The sequence below is a fragment of the Trematomus bernacchii genome, unplaced genomic scaffold (genome assembly GCF_902827165.1).
Source record: "Trematomus bernacchii unplaced genomic scaffold, fTreBer1.1, whole genome shotgun sequence".
Lineage (NCBI taxonomy): Eukaryota > Metazoa > Chordata > Actinopteri > Perciformes > Nototheniidae > Trematomus > Trematomus bernacchii.
In genome coordinates this window covers 205,153-220,778 of record NW_022987712.1, presented here as the reverse complement: position 1 = coordinate 220,778, position 15,626 = coordinate 205,153, and the positions used below count along the sequence as shown (strand labels likewise).

At 40.9% G+C, this 15,626-nt stretch overlaps 1 protein-coding gene across 1 annotated transcript in view; it reads right to left on the bottom strand.

Moving 5' to 3' along the window:
- LOC117491185 (kinesin-like protein KIF20B) overlaps positions 1-15,626 on the bottom strand; it is an 87,703-nt gene that overhangs the window by 55,138 nt on the left and 16,939 nt on the right. The window contains exons 7-19 of the mRNA XM_034141048.1: positions 15,074-15,128; positions 14,749-14,946; positions 14,084-14,195; positions 13,534-13,605; positions 13,283-13,429; positions 12,103-12,265; positions 11,534-11,698; positions 11,221-11,310; positions 8,302-8,417; positions 8,101-8,221; positions 6,221-6,583; positions 3,354-3,469; positions 830-968 (exon numbers count right to left, since the gene is read on the bottom strand). Coding sequence (XP_033996939.1) covers positions 830-968; positions 3,354-3,469; positions 6,221-6,583; positions 8,101-8,221; positions 8,302-8,417; positions 11,221-11,310; positions 11,534-11,698; positions 12,103-12,265; positions 13,283-13,429; positions 13,534-13,605; positions 14,084-14,195; positions 14,749-14,946; positions 15,074-15,128 — 1,857 coding nt within the window. The remainder of the gene's footprint in view (positions 1-829; positions 969-3,353; positions 3,470-6,220; positions 6,584-8,100; positions 8,222-8,301; positions 8,418-11,220; positions 11,311-11,533; positions 11,699-12,102; positions 12,266-13,282; positions 13,430-13,533; positions 13,606-14,083; positions 14,196-14,748; positions 14,947-15,073; positions 15,129-15,626) is intronic.

Here is a 15,626-nt window from a genome sequence, read left to right as displayed (position 1 = left end):
ATCTCGATCCCGGTTTCTCAAAACTTACCTAGCCCACCTTTAATTTCTGTACCTTAATATAAAGTGTTACCCAAAAACATCTCTTCAACATGAAATTGTGTAAACTCAGAACCCCATCTCCTCTTTAACTCTTATATGTAGAGATGTCCTGATCCGATCACGTGATCGGGGATCGGAGCCGATCACGTGATTTTCAAAAGATCGGAATCGGGAGAAAAAAATCGGGAAATCTGGCAACAGAGTGGGCAGGGCGCAGTGTCTAATAGTAGCAGTAAGCTAACAAGAGGCTACGTTCAGCTGGTGCCTCGGGAGTCGGGACAGAGAAAATGTCAGGAGTTTGGAAGTATTATAAAATTGAAAGCGAAGGCAGTGTAACAGCCAGATGCAATGTTTGCAAGGCGGAGGTTCCGCGTGGTGGGAAGAACAGAGCTACGTTCAACACGACCAATCTAATACGAACACCAACAACAACACGACGAGTACACAGCGGCCACTCAGGTAACGGCACAGAAACAACCGACACTTTCAGAGACTTTTAAAAGGAAAGAGAAACTGCCCCAGAACAGTGAAAAGGCCAAAAAAAGAACAGCCAAGATAGCTGAATTCATCGCGTTGGATGACCAGCCGTTATCTGTTACCTTTTTTTTCTCTTAATGCATTGCATAAAGATCGGATCGGGAAAAATCGGTATCGGCAGATTGTCAAAATCAAATGATCGGAATCGGATCGGGAGCAAAAAAAGGTGATCGGGACATCCCTACTTATATGACATTACAAATGTTGTTTTAGGTAGCAATGGAGCAAAGGATATCAAATAAACGTCGTGTACCTCCTTCTGGACCTGCTGGATCTGCTTCTTGTAGTCGGCCAGTTTCTCTTTGAGGTCTGACGAGTCGTCCTCTTTCCTCTGAAGGTCGACGCTCAGACTCTTCACTTCGTCCGAGTCCTGCTTGGTGCTTTCTTTTAGTCTGGGAGGAAGAGACGAGAGATAACGATGAGCTGCAAACCATTCCTCAAAAACAGACAGGAGAGAGCTCTGTGACCTCCTGAACAACAACAGCTTCTTCACACACTCTTTATGTTAAATAAATAAGACGCTCCCTCGACACAGAGGGACTTCAACGGCAGCGTAATAGGAAGAAAATGTATTTTACAATGACAGAATAATATAGTTTGCTACAGGAGCGAAAGACAAGATAATACAGAGTTTCTTACCCTTTATCTCCAGAGAGAGTAGGATAATAAACTTCAAGATAACAGGACAACAAACTGAAGAATGCTCCGTGACAGTTCATTTGATAAAGTCCAATATAATGATATTACATTTTAGGTTGTTGTTAGCATCCTAAAGAGCTAGCCATCCCACAACACTTGCTAATGGAGGACTAGAAGTACACCGTATTTTTATCAAATGTGTTTTCAATTCAACTAGATTTGAAAAAGGGCATTTCAATGAATGTTCAACAGAGATCCTTCTTCGAGCATTGTGACTGACTGGGAGAGCAACAAATCCATATAAAATACGAAACCCTAAAATAGGGGAAAACTGCCATTAAATATAAAATAGCCGACTTCCTGTTGGGTTTACAGTCTTGCTTTAATGTACTTTCTTTGTCGTTCCCATGCGTTACATTTTCCCACCAAATTTCATACATGTAGGACATTTGCTAAAATAGAGGTAGGTGGCGCTGTTGCCCTAATGCCATCTTTTGAGTGAACGTTTAAATCCAGAGCAGAGTTTGAGGAATCTCTTTCTGACAGCTACAGTTGTGGTCAAACGTTTAGATAGACTTGGAAAGAACATGTATTTCATGACAGTCTTGACTTTTCAATAATTACTGCAACTCTTATTTTTCTGTGATAGAGTGATTGGAACAAGATCCATACTGAGCTTCTTTGACTTTTCCATTGTAGTGATGTGGCTGAGTCTAATGAATAGGCGCTTTCACACCGCAGTACTTTTCCCACAAAGGTTCATGAGAACTCTTTAGTTCTGATGAACTAAGTACAGATCGCGTTCACACCGGAATAAGTCCCTGGGGGAGGATTAGGAAAATGAAGATGCTGACGTCACTTCTTCTTCTTCTGCTTTGGGTTTACTGGCAGGCGGCAAACAACTTCACGGCGTATACTGCCACCCGGAGTCCCCGGAGTTGGGGAAGGCTTCAGTAGAAGCAGCTGGGACTCCCAGCAGCTTCTACTGAAGCCTTCAGAGTAAATCGCCAGAACGCCGACACCTCCTCATCTCCACCGCTCCCATGTTTTATGTTGTGTTGCCATAAGTTAGTCTCTCTGCGTTTGTGCGCTGGGCTAATGCTAATGCTAATAATGCTAATGCCAGGATAATAAAATGGCGGCTTCACAAAACTTTTTGGGAGTTTTACGGGGCGTGGTTTGCAATCCGCCCAGCTAATCAGAAATAGGAACCTTTTTCTCCCACGAAAGTCCCTGCTCTCTAGCAGGGACTGAAAAGGGGGTAAAAATGTTCTCATGAACTAATTTTAGTTCCGGATTCTTTTTGGTGTGAACGAAACATTTCGGAACTATATCGGAACTAAAGTGGGAAAAGTACTGCAGTGTGAAAGCGCCTAATCCTATGAGCCCTATTTAAAAGAGTTACCAGCTAAAGTCAATTATAATCACTCACAAGAAGTTAAGAGGCCATGTCACAAAGTTAGATTGACACAAGTTTCTACATCGCCAAAATTGATCATTCATGTTGCTGTATGTATATTTTTGACCTGGCAGATTTGATCACATTTTCAGAAGACCCATTTTAAATTCATAAAAGAACCAAACTTCATGATTTTAGTGTTGTGACAAAGTACTATGTGCTCCAATCCCTCTATCACAGAAAAATAAGAGTTGTGGAAATTATTGAAGAGTCAAGACTGTCATGAAATACATGTTCTTTATATGCAAACTTTTGACCGCAACTGTATATAACCTAAGCTATTTTTAAGGTCCCCTACAAAACATGTCTCTGAAGTGTCCGATCAGCTCAGGTTTTTATATAAATGGATCAGGACAAAAAGAGAGGGTGTCTTGTTCCTGAAACGTTCCAAAGCTCTTAGCACAGAGGGGACACATGGTTATGTATAAAAGACATGAAAAAGTGAATTTTGCCTAATAGGTGACCTTTAACATTTCTAACATAACATATCGCGGTACTTCCAGCTTCACAGTGTTGGCAACTAAACTAAAATGACATTTTGGATTGTTTATTTTCTAGTCTTTTAAATTCTCCAATGTACAATTCCGTGTCTTTTTATGCTGCTGCAACGCAAACATTTCCCAAATTGGGATCGATAAAGTACTTTTTATCTTCATCTTATCTTAAAATAAGGGGTTACCTGTTGATTTCCTCGCCTCTCTTCTCCAGCTCCTTGTCTTTCTGAGCGATGGCTTCATGAGCGACGGCCATCATTTCCCTGCGTCCCTCCGCCTCTTCCCGTCTGTTCTCCTCCATCTGTTTCCCAATGAGTAGAACGAAGCGGTATAAAAACTGTTTTATCCCAGCAGCTATAGATGAGAGTAACGCCTACGTCCCTCCCGGGCGAAAATTACAGCCTCGCCCACTTTTGGGGGAAAACAACGCTGTCATTTGAATGGCGATCAATACAAATTCTGAAGTTTTTGCCAATCCGATCAGAAATGTTTGAAAACCGTGGATTTTCTGATCTTCAAAGAGCCCGGTTACGATGGCCAGTCAGGCAAACTATTACATTCAATCATTTGAAATCGACGTTCGGGCTCGATATATGGTTACATTAAAATCAGTAGGCGAGGCTGTAATTTCGCCAGCTGTTACTCTCATGAGCGAGGCGGAAAATAATAGTTTTATCATGCCCAAAAGATGCTGTGTCGTTTATTGCACCTCAAACATTAAAACAAATCCAGAGTTATATGTTTCTGTACGTCCTCTAAGAAGAAAGGACAGGAAAAGAAGAGCTCTGTGGCTTCAGGCTTGATCGCCATTCAAATGACAGCGTTGTTTCCCCCAAAAGTGGGCGGGGCCATAAAGTGACGTAGATTTTACACCAACTGCTATATTTAACTATATATCGAGCCTGATCTTGGATTTCCAATGATTTAATGTAATTGTTTGCCTGTCTGGCCATCGTAATCGGGCTCTTTGAAGATCAGAAAATCCACGGTTTTCTTAAATTTCTGATCGGATTGACCGCCATTCAAATGACAGCTTTGTTTTTTTTTACTTCATTAAACATCTTAAACTTTAACTTTAGTACAGACAAAGTAATGAGCCTAGTCATAGCCTTTTAGCGACTTAATTGAGTGGGAAATTGAGCTGCAACAGGTTGATTAAACTTCACAAAGATCACACTGTGTGGCCCACCTAGGGATGCATATCGTTGACTTTTTTACGATACCGACAGATACATATCGTGATATGTTGCATAAGGGAAAAATTGAAGCGCTTTATGATATAGTTAACATGTCAAATGAATATTACAATTAATTGTGGGACTTCGACCTTTTAGTACTGAACAAACAATGAAAAACACGTTTGACAACACGGGCTTGAAGACTGTACATTCCTGTACTCTGATTTTATGTGACAGGAGCAAATGTTTTGACAGGTTGGATGTGTTGCCGCCTTTTCCAGAAATAAACTTCTTGCAGTGGTTACAGACCCCACCATTCAGACGGGCAGTGGTTACAGACCCCACCATTCAGACTGGCAGTGGTTACAGACCCCACCATTCAGACTGGCAGTGGTTACAGACCCCACCATTCAGACTGGCAGTGGTTACAGACCCCACCATTCAGACTGGCAGTGGTTACAGACCCCACCATTCAGACGGGCAGTGGTTACAGACCCCACCATTCAGACTGGCAGTGGTTACAGACCCCACCATTCAGACTGGCAGTGGTTACAGACCCCACCATTCTGACTGGCAGTGGTTACAGACCCCACCATTCAGACTGGCAGTGGTTAAAGACCCCACCATTCAGACTGGCAGTGGTTACAGACCCCACCATTCAGACTGGCAGTGGTTACAGACCCCACCATTCAGACTGGCAGTGGTTACAGACCCCACCATTCAGACTGGCAGTGGTTAAAGACCCCACCATTCAGACTGGCAGTGGTTACAGACCCCACCATTCAGACTGGCAGTGGTTACAGACCCCACCATTCAGACTGGCAGTGGTTAAAGACCCCACCATTCAGACTGGCAGTGGTTACAGACCCCACCATTCAGACTGGCAGTGGTTACAGACCCCACCATTCAGACTGGCAGTGGTTACAGACCCCACCATTCAGACTGGCAGTGGTTACAGACCCCACCATTCAGACTGGCAGTGGTTACAGACCCCACCATTCAGACTGGCAGTGGTTAAAGACCCCACCATTCAGACTGGCAGTGGTTACAGACCCCACCATTCAGACTGGCAGTGGTTACAGACCCCACCATTCAGACTGGCAGTGGTTAAAGACCCCACCATTCAGACTGGCAGTGGTTACAGACCCCACCATTCAGACTGGCAGTGGTTACAGACCCCACCATTCAGACTGGCAGTGGTTACAGACCCCACCATTCAGACTGGCAGTGGTTAAAGACCCCACCATTCAGACTGGCAGTGGTTACAGACCCCACCATTCAGACTGGCAGTGGTTACAGACCCCACCATTCAGACTGGCAGTGGTTACAGACCCCACCATTCAGACTGGCAGTGGTTAAAGACCCCACCATTCAGACTGGCAGTCATATGCAGCCACACTTTAGATTTTCGTCCCGACATCGAGCTAATGAAAAAACAAAAGCTAACCGAAAGGCTCAGACGTTCGGGAGGAAGGCGAAGGGCAATGCTTGGCAATCAAGCCAATCACCGAAGCCGTTGCAAGACGCGCAATCTGATTGGCTGGCGGTTTGGGCGTGAGTTTATGGATATTACACCTAACTTTATATAAGAAAATAATAATAATTTAATCGAAAACCGGATCTGATTTCGGTACGGTATACCGTAGCCGCCAGTAACCCTATGCAACCCTAAGCAACCCTAGGCCCACCTGCTGCTGTCTGCCTTTCGCAATTATTTGTTTTACTTCATTTAAACATCCTAAACTTTAACTTAAGTACAGACGAAGTAATGGGCCTAGTCATAGCCTTTTTGCGACTTCATTTAGTGGGAAATTGAGCTGCAACAGGTTGATTTACAGATTAAAACTTCACAAAGATCACACTGTGTGGCCCACCTGCTGCTCGCTGGTTTCCAGTCTAGACGTCTTCTCTCTGACTTCCTGTTGGAGTGTTTCTCTTTCCTCCATCAGACGTCTCACCTCCTTCCTCTCCTCCTCCAGGCGAATCTCAGCCTCCTGTCTAACTCTTCTTTCTCTACACAGAGAAGCAACGACCTCCATCCTTTGTTTACTCTCTTCTGAGAGCTCTGCAGCGGCCTTATCCTTCGCTCTCCTCTCAGATTCTAGGAGTTTCTCGTTGTCTCCTCTCTCCTTCTGTAAAGATGCCAGAGCCTCCTCTCTTCCTGTAGTTTGGATCTCCAGAGCAGTGATGGCTTCCTCTCTTCCTCTCCTCTCCTCCTCAAAGGCAGCCAACACATCCTTGGTGAGAGGAGAAGTCATTCATTAGTATATTAATGTTTTAACAGCATTGGATGAGCTCTATTCTGCTCATTCTTAGGTGAATATCAGTATGTAGTGTCTCTACTTTAAAGAGTCCTCTCCTGCTGATGTTCAGGTGTATATCAGTATGTAGTGTCTCTACTTTAAAGAGTCCTCTCCTGCTGATGTTCAGGTGTATATCAGTATGTAGTGTCTCTACTTTAAAGAGTCCTCTCCTGCTGATGTTCAGGTGTATATCAGTATGTAGTGTCTCTACTTTAAAGAGTCCTCTCCTGCTGATGTTCAGGTGTATATCAGTATGTAGTGTCTCTACTTTAAAGAGTCCTCTCCTGCTGATGTTCAGGTGTATATCAGTATGTAGTGTCTCTACTTTAAAGAGTCCTCTCCTGCTGATGTTCAGGTGTATATCAGTATGTAGTGTCTCTACTTTAAAGAGTCCTCTCCTGTTGATGTTCAGGTGTATATCAGTATGTAGTGTCTCTACTTTAAAGAGTCCTCTCCTGCTGATGTTCAGGTGTATATCAGTATGTAGTGTCTCTACTTTAAAGAGTCCTCTCCTGCTGATGTTCAGGTGTATATCAGTATGTAGTGTCTCTACTTTAAAGAGTCCTCTCCTGCTGATGTTCAGGTGTATATCAGTATGTAGTGTCTCTACTTTAAAGAGTCCTCTCCTGCTGATGTTCAGGTGTATATCAGTATGTAGTGTCTCTACTTTAAAGAGTCCTCTCCTGCTGATGTTCAGGTGTATATCAGTATGTAGTGTCTCTACTTTAAAGAGTCCTCTCCAGCTGATGTTCAGGTGTATATCAGTATGTAGTGTCTCTACTTTAAAGAGTCCTCTCCTGCTGATGTTCAGGTGTATATCAGTATGTAGTGTCTCTACTTTAAAGAGTCCTCTCCTGCTGATGTTCAGGTGTATATCAGTATGTAGTGTCTCTACTTTAAAGAGTCCTCTCCTGCTGATGTTCAGGTGTATATCAGTATGTAGTGTCTCTACTTTAAAGAGTCCTCTCCTGTTGATGTTCAGGTGTATATCAGTATGTAGTGTCTCTACTTTAAAGAGTCATCTCCTGCTGATGTTCAGGTGTATATCAGTATGTAGTGTCTCTACTTTAAAGAGTCCTCTCCTGCTGATGTTCAGGTGTATATCAGTATGTAGTGTCTCTACTTTAAAGAGTTCTCTCCTGCTGATGTTCAGGTGTATATCAGTATGTAGTGTCTCTACTTTAAAGAGTCCTCTCATGCTGATGTTCAGGTGTATATCAGTATGTAGTGTCTCTACTTTAAAGAGTCCTCTCCTGTTGATGTTCAGGTGTATATCAGTATGTAGTGTCTCTACTTTAAAGAGTCCTCTCCTGTTGATGTTCAGGTGTATATCAGTATGTAGTGTCTCTACTTTAAAGAGTCCTCTCCTGCTGATGTTCAGGTGTATATCAGTATGTAGTGTCTCTACTTTAAAGAGTGCTCTCCTGCTGATGTTCAGGTGTTTGTGTTACCATTGCTTTTGCGTCTTGCCCGGGTCCAGCGTCGGCCATCTTGTCGATGAGATTCTTGAAGATCTTCATCCTAGTTTCTGCTCTCTCCTCCAGGATCTCTTTGTCCCTCGACAGGCGATCACTGACACACACGTATTAATTTATTACCAACCACACACACACACACACACGATCCCAGCCGATTAATTAAAAAAGTCTCACTTGTAATCGTTCTGCATCTCGGAGAAGAGCTCGGAGAATTCTTTGCCGATTTCATCTCTGACCCGAGTCTCCATCAGAAGGTTCTCCGCTCTTTCCTTCTTCAGCTGGACCTGCAGCTGCTCCACCCGAGGCACGAGACACAAGGATAGTGTTCAGGTAAAGCAGGGGTGTCAAACTCAAGGCTCGTGAACATTAATTTATAAAGTTTAATATCAGAAAATCCACATTAGTCTCAGGGGGGTTTAAAGTGTGTAAAAAGGACACAGTCTGTCTTTAGAGCAGGGGTGTCAAACTCAAGACTTCATTTCATGGCCGGCAAGAGCTCTGAAAGAATTTAATACGTTTGTTATACGGTTGAATGCCGCTTTAATGCACGCTGCCAATATACTAAATGAGCAGTCAAAATCGAAGGATCCAACGTATTTTTAAACGGAGCAGAAATAGAACTAGTCTCCCAGTTCAAGTATCTTGGAGTCATACTGGACTCGAACTTGACTTTTAAGAAACATATCAAGAAAGTATCCAATACTATTAAATTCAACTTGCAACATTTTAAACAAATTAGACCCTCCTTAACTGTCAATGCTGCTAAGTCATACCTCCACTGTATGATTCTATCCCATATTGAATACTGTTTGACAAACTGGTCGTTTGCTTGTGCCACAAACCTGAAACCAATAGAACAGCTGTACAAGAGAGCTATCAAGGTGTTTGACGGAAAGCCACATTCATACCACCACTGTACCATCCTAGATAAACACCATTTCTTAAGTTTTGACAATTTTAAGTCTTTGCAGTGTTTCCCCTACCATTGCCCCGCCAACGGAGCCCCGCTATATATATGTACACGTACGTGTGCGTGTACGTGCACACGTGCGTGTACACGTGTGTGTACACGCGTACACGCACGCGTACGTGTACACGTGCACGTACGTGCGTGTACGTGCACACGTGCACGTACGTGCGTGTACGTGCACACGTGCGTGTACACGTGTGTGTACACGCGTACACGCACGCGTACGTGTACACGTGCACGTACGTGCGTGTACGTGCACACGTGCGTGTACACGTGTGTTTAATATTCATGAGAATATTTGTCATTGTTCAAATGATAATAAACAAACATATAAAGCATATTTGTCCACTCATATGTTGATAAGAGTATTAAAAACTTGAAAGATATCCCTCTAAGGTACATTTAGAACAGATAAAAAATGTGCGATTAATTTGCGATTAATCGCGATTAAATATTTTAATCGACTGACAGCCCTAATATAAATATATATAGCACCAAATTGCAACTAATCTATATCTACTGTCACTTTTCACATTGAACATGTGCTCTTTTATTAAATAAACTCAACGCTTTCATTTTAAGTTGTGAGTTTAGTGTTTTTGACCCTAAGAAACACTGATGCACTAATCAATAACAATAATCCACAGCTCCTCTCTCTGCTCCAGAGGATTTAAAAAATATATATCCCAATACCACCGCCAATTATTTTTTACTTATAGTGAAAACTACCCTTGGATGATGGTAAGGTAGACTAAAAGCTTTAGGAATCCAAAGTACAACATATAATAAGAACCCTGTATCAAGATTGATGCAAAACAAGTGACATTTGACCTTTGTAGAGAGGTTTAGCCAAAAGAACTCCACCTCTGAGGTGATTTGGGTGGAAATGGGGGTTTTACCATTTCTCTGGAACCCATTGGTTGATTTTGATGGTTGACATCTCTTTCTGACCGTTAGAGCCAATAGAATTGAAGGGGAATTTCCCCACATACACACATGGTAAAAAAAAAGGTGGGGGCTTCGCGCATGCAGTTTTGCATCAGAGCGAACCTATCTCTCGCTCTGACATCTGAAAACGGAAAAGCAGTTTTATTGCTTATGGATTATCAGAAATCATTTCAAAGGGACACAGACACATTGGATTAACCTATGGATTAACTTCAGCAGCGTTTTTATCGTTTTAATGCCATTGAAGACCAGTTTTGACCAGACAACGACACAGGTAAACCATGTTAGCGTTTTTAGCTACCTAGCGCCACATGTTTTGATGTCTGTTTTTGTTTATAAAGTCACGAGTTCTTATAATAGTGATAATGTATGTACCCTTCGATTCTGTGTCATCTCACGATCAGATCGATGGGTTGGATGTGCAGAAAGGATAAATAATAAGGTTTTATGAGTGAGTTTCGGTGCAGTAATCTATTAGCATTTTTCGCTCGTTGCTAATTCAGAGGCTCAGCGTTAGCATTGTGTTTTTTTTTAAATAAATAAAAATGATCAGTTAGATGAGTTTCTTCCCGTTACATGGATATAAAACATTCATAGTTTATTAAATATTAAGATGCCCGGCTCAGACACCGTTTCCTGCAAGATGTTGCGGGAGGGCCCCGGTACCGGTACTCAATGCTAAATAAACGATTAAATGAAAATGAAATGTCCCACAATGCATCTCTTTTTTTTTTACATGAAGATACTTGCAATTATTTGCCCTAGACTTCTGCTTTCAGACGTAGTTAATTATGAAGTTATTCCCTATCGGATAATAATCCAATGCAGAGGCAATAATGTAATATAATACATTATATTATTGAGGAATTTGTTTTGGTGTTGCATACATAAAAGTAAAATTAAAAAGACACATATAGAAAACGATAATAACGTTAAAAATACAAAAAATACAGTAAAATATAGCAGTATCTACATGGAAATAGAATTGGAATAAAATATGTGCAGTAATACAAAATAAAAACAAGATATTGTGTATGCATTACTGTAATGGGTCTATGATGCGCTTTGAGCCCCAGGAAAATCACATGTATTATGATGATGATGATGATGATGATGATGATGATGATGATGTGGTTCACCAAAGATCCTGCAACCCTAACCGGTAGGAAACTGACCTGCTGCGTGACTTCCTCTTCGTCGCCCGTCTGATCCATCGTGCTCTCCATCAGGCTCTGATCTTCCTCATCCTCGTCATCCTCATCCTCCTGGACACAAGAAGGACATCATTAAATCTACTTATTTATATAAATAGTTATCACCGCAATAAACCGTATTAAATTTTGTCTTAATGTAAATAATTTCATTTCACATTCTGTTCTTGTTCATATTTACGTGTATATAGACTTCTTGCACTATTTTTTATTTGCATTTTTTCTAATAAATAAGGAAGGTTAGAGCCTTGTTGTGAGACCCCTCATCCCACTTTACCTGGACATCCTCTAGGCTGCTTTCCCAGCCAATCAGGGAGCTCCTCCGGTTGCCGGGCCGATTCTTCCTGTCAGCGTTGTTGATGAGGATGGACATCTCGAAGGCCGACTTCTTGGATGATGATGATGGAACGATGGAAGGCGGACGGGAGGACAGGACGACCACCTGGAGACAGCAAGTAAATAATAATTTCATTGTGTAGTATGCGTTTATTGAACAAGGATATTACATATAGATACTTTAATCTCAAAAAGAGAAGACATTATTTATTCTAGGTTATATATAACTTTGTCTAGTTTTTAAGGTTTATAGTCCGTTTGAGTTTTGCCCGTGTGAACACAAACCGAACCTTCTGAAAAATGAAACAAGTGAACAAACTGTCACCAGAGAAGCGGACTATTAGGTGTGAATGCGACCTTTGACCAGCATTTAGTGCAGCGTCATGATATATTACAGTGAGAGCATTAACAAGAATGGCATTTACACAAAAAGACTGCATTTGGCAAAGTCTGCAGCTGAATTTAAAAAGGCAGAGTTCAGAAAGAGAGTAAATGAAGATCTATTTGTACCTTCTGGGCCACAGCAGAGAACTTGAGGACGTTGAGGGTCTCGTCGTACATGGAGGCGCATTGGTTGATGTTGACGATCATGCAGGCTTTCCCTCTCCCACACAAGAAGCTCTGCAGGTAGTGGGTCAGTTTGCTCTCTCTGAAGGGAACTTGCTGCAGCAGCCTGAAGGAGGACGAGATCCGTTAGCATGCATTCATTTGTTGCACATTGTTGTGCTAAATTATCTCCTGTAGAAGTTACGTAAAGCAGGAAGCGTTGAAGATGAATGTTGAGAATTTATTTTTAATAATTTTTATATTTCTCAGATTTTTTTAGTTTGGGATTTTGACTTTCTTTTCCTCAGATTTTTTAATTTCTCAGAATTTTGACTTTTCTTCTCAGATTTCTTTTTCATAACATTTGGACTTTTTTCTCAAATGTTTTCTCCTTGTGATTTTGACTTTTTCCTCAGATTTTTGTTTTATTTTTTTATTTTTTTAGTAGTAGAATTATTTTATTCTTCAGATTTTTTTTTCTCAACTTTCTTTGACTTGTTTCTCAGAATTTGTTGTGAAAAATCGTTTTGCTAAATTATCTCTTGTAGAAGTTACGTGAAGCAGGAAGCGTTGAAGATGAATGTTGAGTGTATTTTTCCTAATTTTGAATTTTTTCGTCAGATTTTATTCCCTTGAGATTTTGACTTATTTCTAAGAATTTAGACTTTTTTTTACTCAGATTTTGTTTTCTCAACATTTTGACTTTTTTTCTCAGAAATCTTGTTCTCAACATTTTGATAACTTTTCTCAAAATGTTTAGATTTTTTTCTCTTGGGACTTTGACTTTTTATCCGAATGTTTGACTTTCTTTTTTAGAAATGTGACTTTCTCAGAAATGTGACATTTTGACTTTTTTTCCTTGAATTTTGACTTTTTTCCTCAACATTTGTTTTTCTCCTAATTTAAAATTGTTATTATCAGATTTTATTCCTTTGGATTTTGACTTTTTTTCTTAGAAATGTAACTTTTTCACAGAAATGTTTCTCTCTGAATTTTTACTTTTTTCACTGATTTTTTTTCTCTAAATTTTATCTTTTTTTCTCAGAATTTTTTTTCCGCAACATTTTGACTGTTTTTAAATCACATTTTTTTTTAATCACGATTTAAAACCATTCGGCCATTCCCAGATAGGTTAACGTCTCACTTGGCCTGCTGATTGTGTCGCAGTGCTTTGAGGCATTTCCCAAGTATGAGCAGAGACGTGTTAATGTTCCCAGCTTCTTTCAGGCGCTCTCCTTTGTTCTGAGTCTTTGCACACCGCTCCGATCCAGCCAGGTCACACAGACACAACCTGATGACAGAAGACGAGAGAAATTAGAGATCATTTTGCACAACGATGCCAGTCAGAAGCATACTTTAACACGTCTAAAATCAACATTTTAAAGTGCAACTCACTCGCTGACTGCGCGGACCCGCATAGTCCCAATGTCTTCAATCCTCAGTATCCGAATGGAGAAAATACTGTGACTGCAGACAGAAAGAAAACAAATTAAACGCATTTAAATTGTATAATATGCAATTGGGAGAAACCACCTGAAGAAATAAGAACAAAAACATGGAAACTTAAGACTCAGCGAAGACTTACTCTGCTCAAACTTTTAGGCAACGTAGCATTTAGTAAGACAAAAACCAAAATTGAGCAAGTGCTGAGGGAGGATGTATAGAGAAAGGAAACTGAGGGGTTACTAACTGTGTGTTTACAGGAACATAAAGGCGTCGCATAAACAGATTCACAGATAATTAAGTATTTTTCTCTCTGAATATTTGACCTTTTGTCAGATTTGTTTTGTCAGAATTAAGAGTTTTTATCCGAACTCAGAATTAGTTTTCTCAACATTTTGACTTTTTTTCTCTCAGAATTTGCCTATTTGATAAAACCCTTTCTTTGTGTTGCAGTTAAAGCTGATGTTAAGTTACTTTGTGGGAAATGATGTGTGTTCCTCACCTCCTGCTGGAGCGGAAGTTGAGTTGGGTCGCGGAGAAACTCTGGTTCTTTTTGCCGAGCTTCATCACTTTGTAAGCTTCTTCTGCTGTATTCACCTGAACCCAGCGCAGATCTGAAAACAAATACATGAGGACTCTTTAAAGTAGAGACACTACATACTGATATACACCTGAACATCAGCAGGAGAGGACTCTTTAAAGTAGAGACACTGCATACTGATATACACCTGAACATCAGCAGGAGAGGACTCTTTAAAGTAGAGACACTACATACTGATATACACCTGAACATCAGCAGGAGAGGACTCTTTAAAGTAGAGACACTACATACTGATATACACCTGAACATCAGCAGGAGAGGACTCTTTAAAGTAGAGACACTACATACTGATATACACCTGAACATCAGCAGGAGAGGACTCTTTAAAGTAGAGACACTACATACTGATATACACCTGAACATCAGCAGGAGAGGACTCTTTAAAGTAGAGACACTACATACTGATATACACCTGAACATCAGCAGGAGAGGACTCTTTAAAGTAGAGACACTACATACTGATATACACCTGAACATCAGCAGGAGAGGACTCTTTAAAGTAGAGACACTACATACTGATATACACCCTGAACATCAGCAGGAGAGGACTCTTTCAAGTGTCTAACCTTTGACGAAGGAGTTGCCCTTGACGTCCTGTGACAGGCGCAGATTGATCCTCTTCACGGCTCCGCTGGGTGCCGCCTCCAGGAGGTCGTAAATGTTCTCATTGTAGATTTCACAAAAAGAAACCCAAACAGAGAACTTTGTGTGTGCGTCCACTTCCAGATTGATCCTCTCCTCTGAAGTATCCATCATGGAGGTGCCTGAAACGGAGAGAAACGTCAAAAAAAATCATCATCAAGAAACACGCTCTACGGGAGCTGCAGTTACAGAAGTCGTTTTGTAACAAAAAGCAATGAGATGAAAAAACATTAGATTTAGAAATCTTGCCTTCAAAGAGAGACTTATTGGTGGAGCTCTGCAGGCTGGCATTGCTCCTCTCATTCTGGAAGACAAATTAAAATCACAGTAAAGCAGCGTTTTATCAGAAAACGTCAGAAATTGTTGATTTTTGTTCTACATTAAACAAGGTTTTTCATTATTTATATTTTGGCATTAGGGCTGAACGATTAATCGATTTTAAATCCAAATTTGAAATGATGCATTTATCAAATCGCAAAGCCTGCAATTTAAAAAAAAAATGTTTTGTCCTTCTTGTGTGTCAGTCACCCACACCAATCAGAAGTGCTGTGCTCCACATGTACCAGTCATTGTTAACCAATCAGAAGTGCTGTGCTCCACATGTACCAGTCATTGTTAACCAATCAGAAGTGCTGTGCTCCACATGTACCAGTCATTGTTAACCAATTAGAAGTGCTCTGCTCCACATGTACCAGTCATTGTTAACCAATCAGAAGTGCTCTGCTCCACATGTACCAGTCATTGTTAACCAATCAGAAGTGCTCTGCTCCACATGTACCAGTCATTGTTAACCAATCAGAAG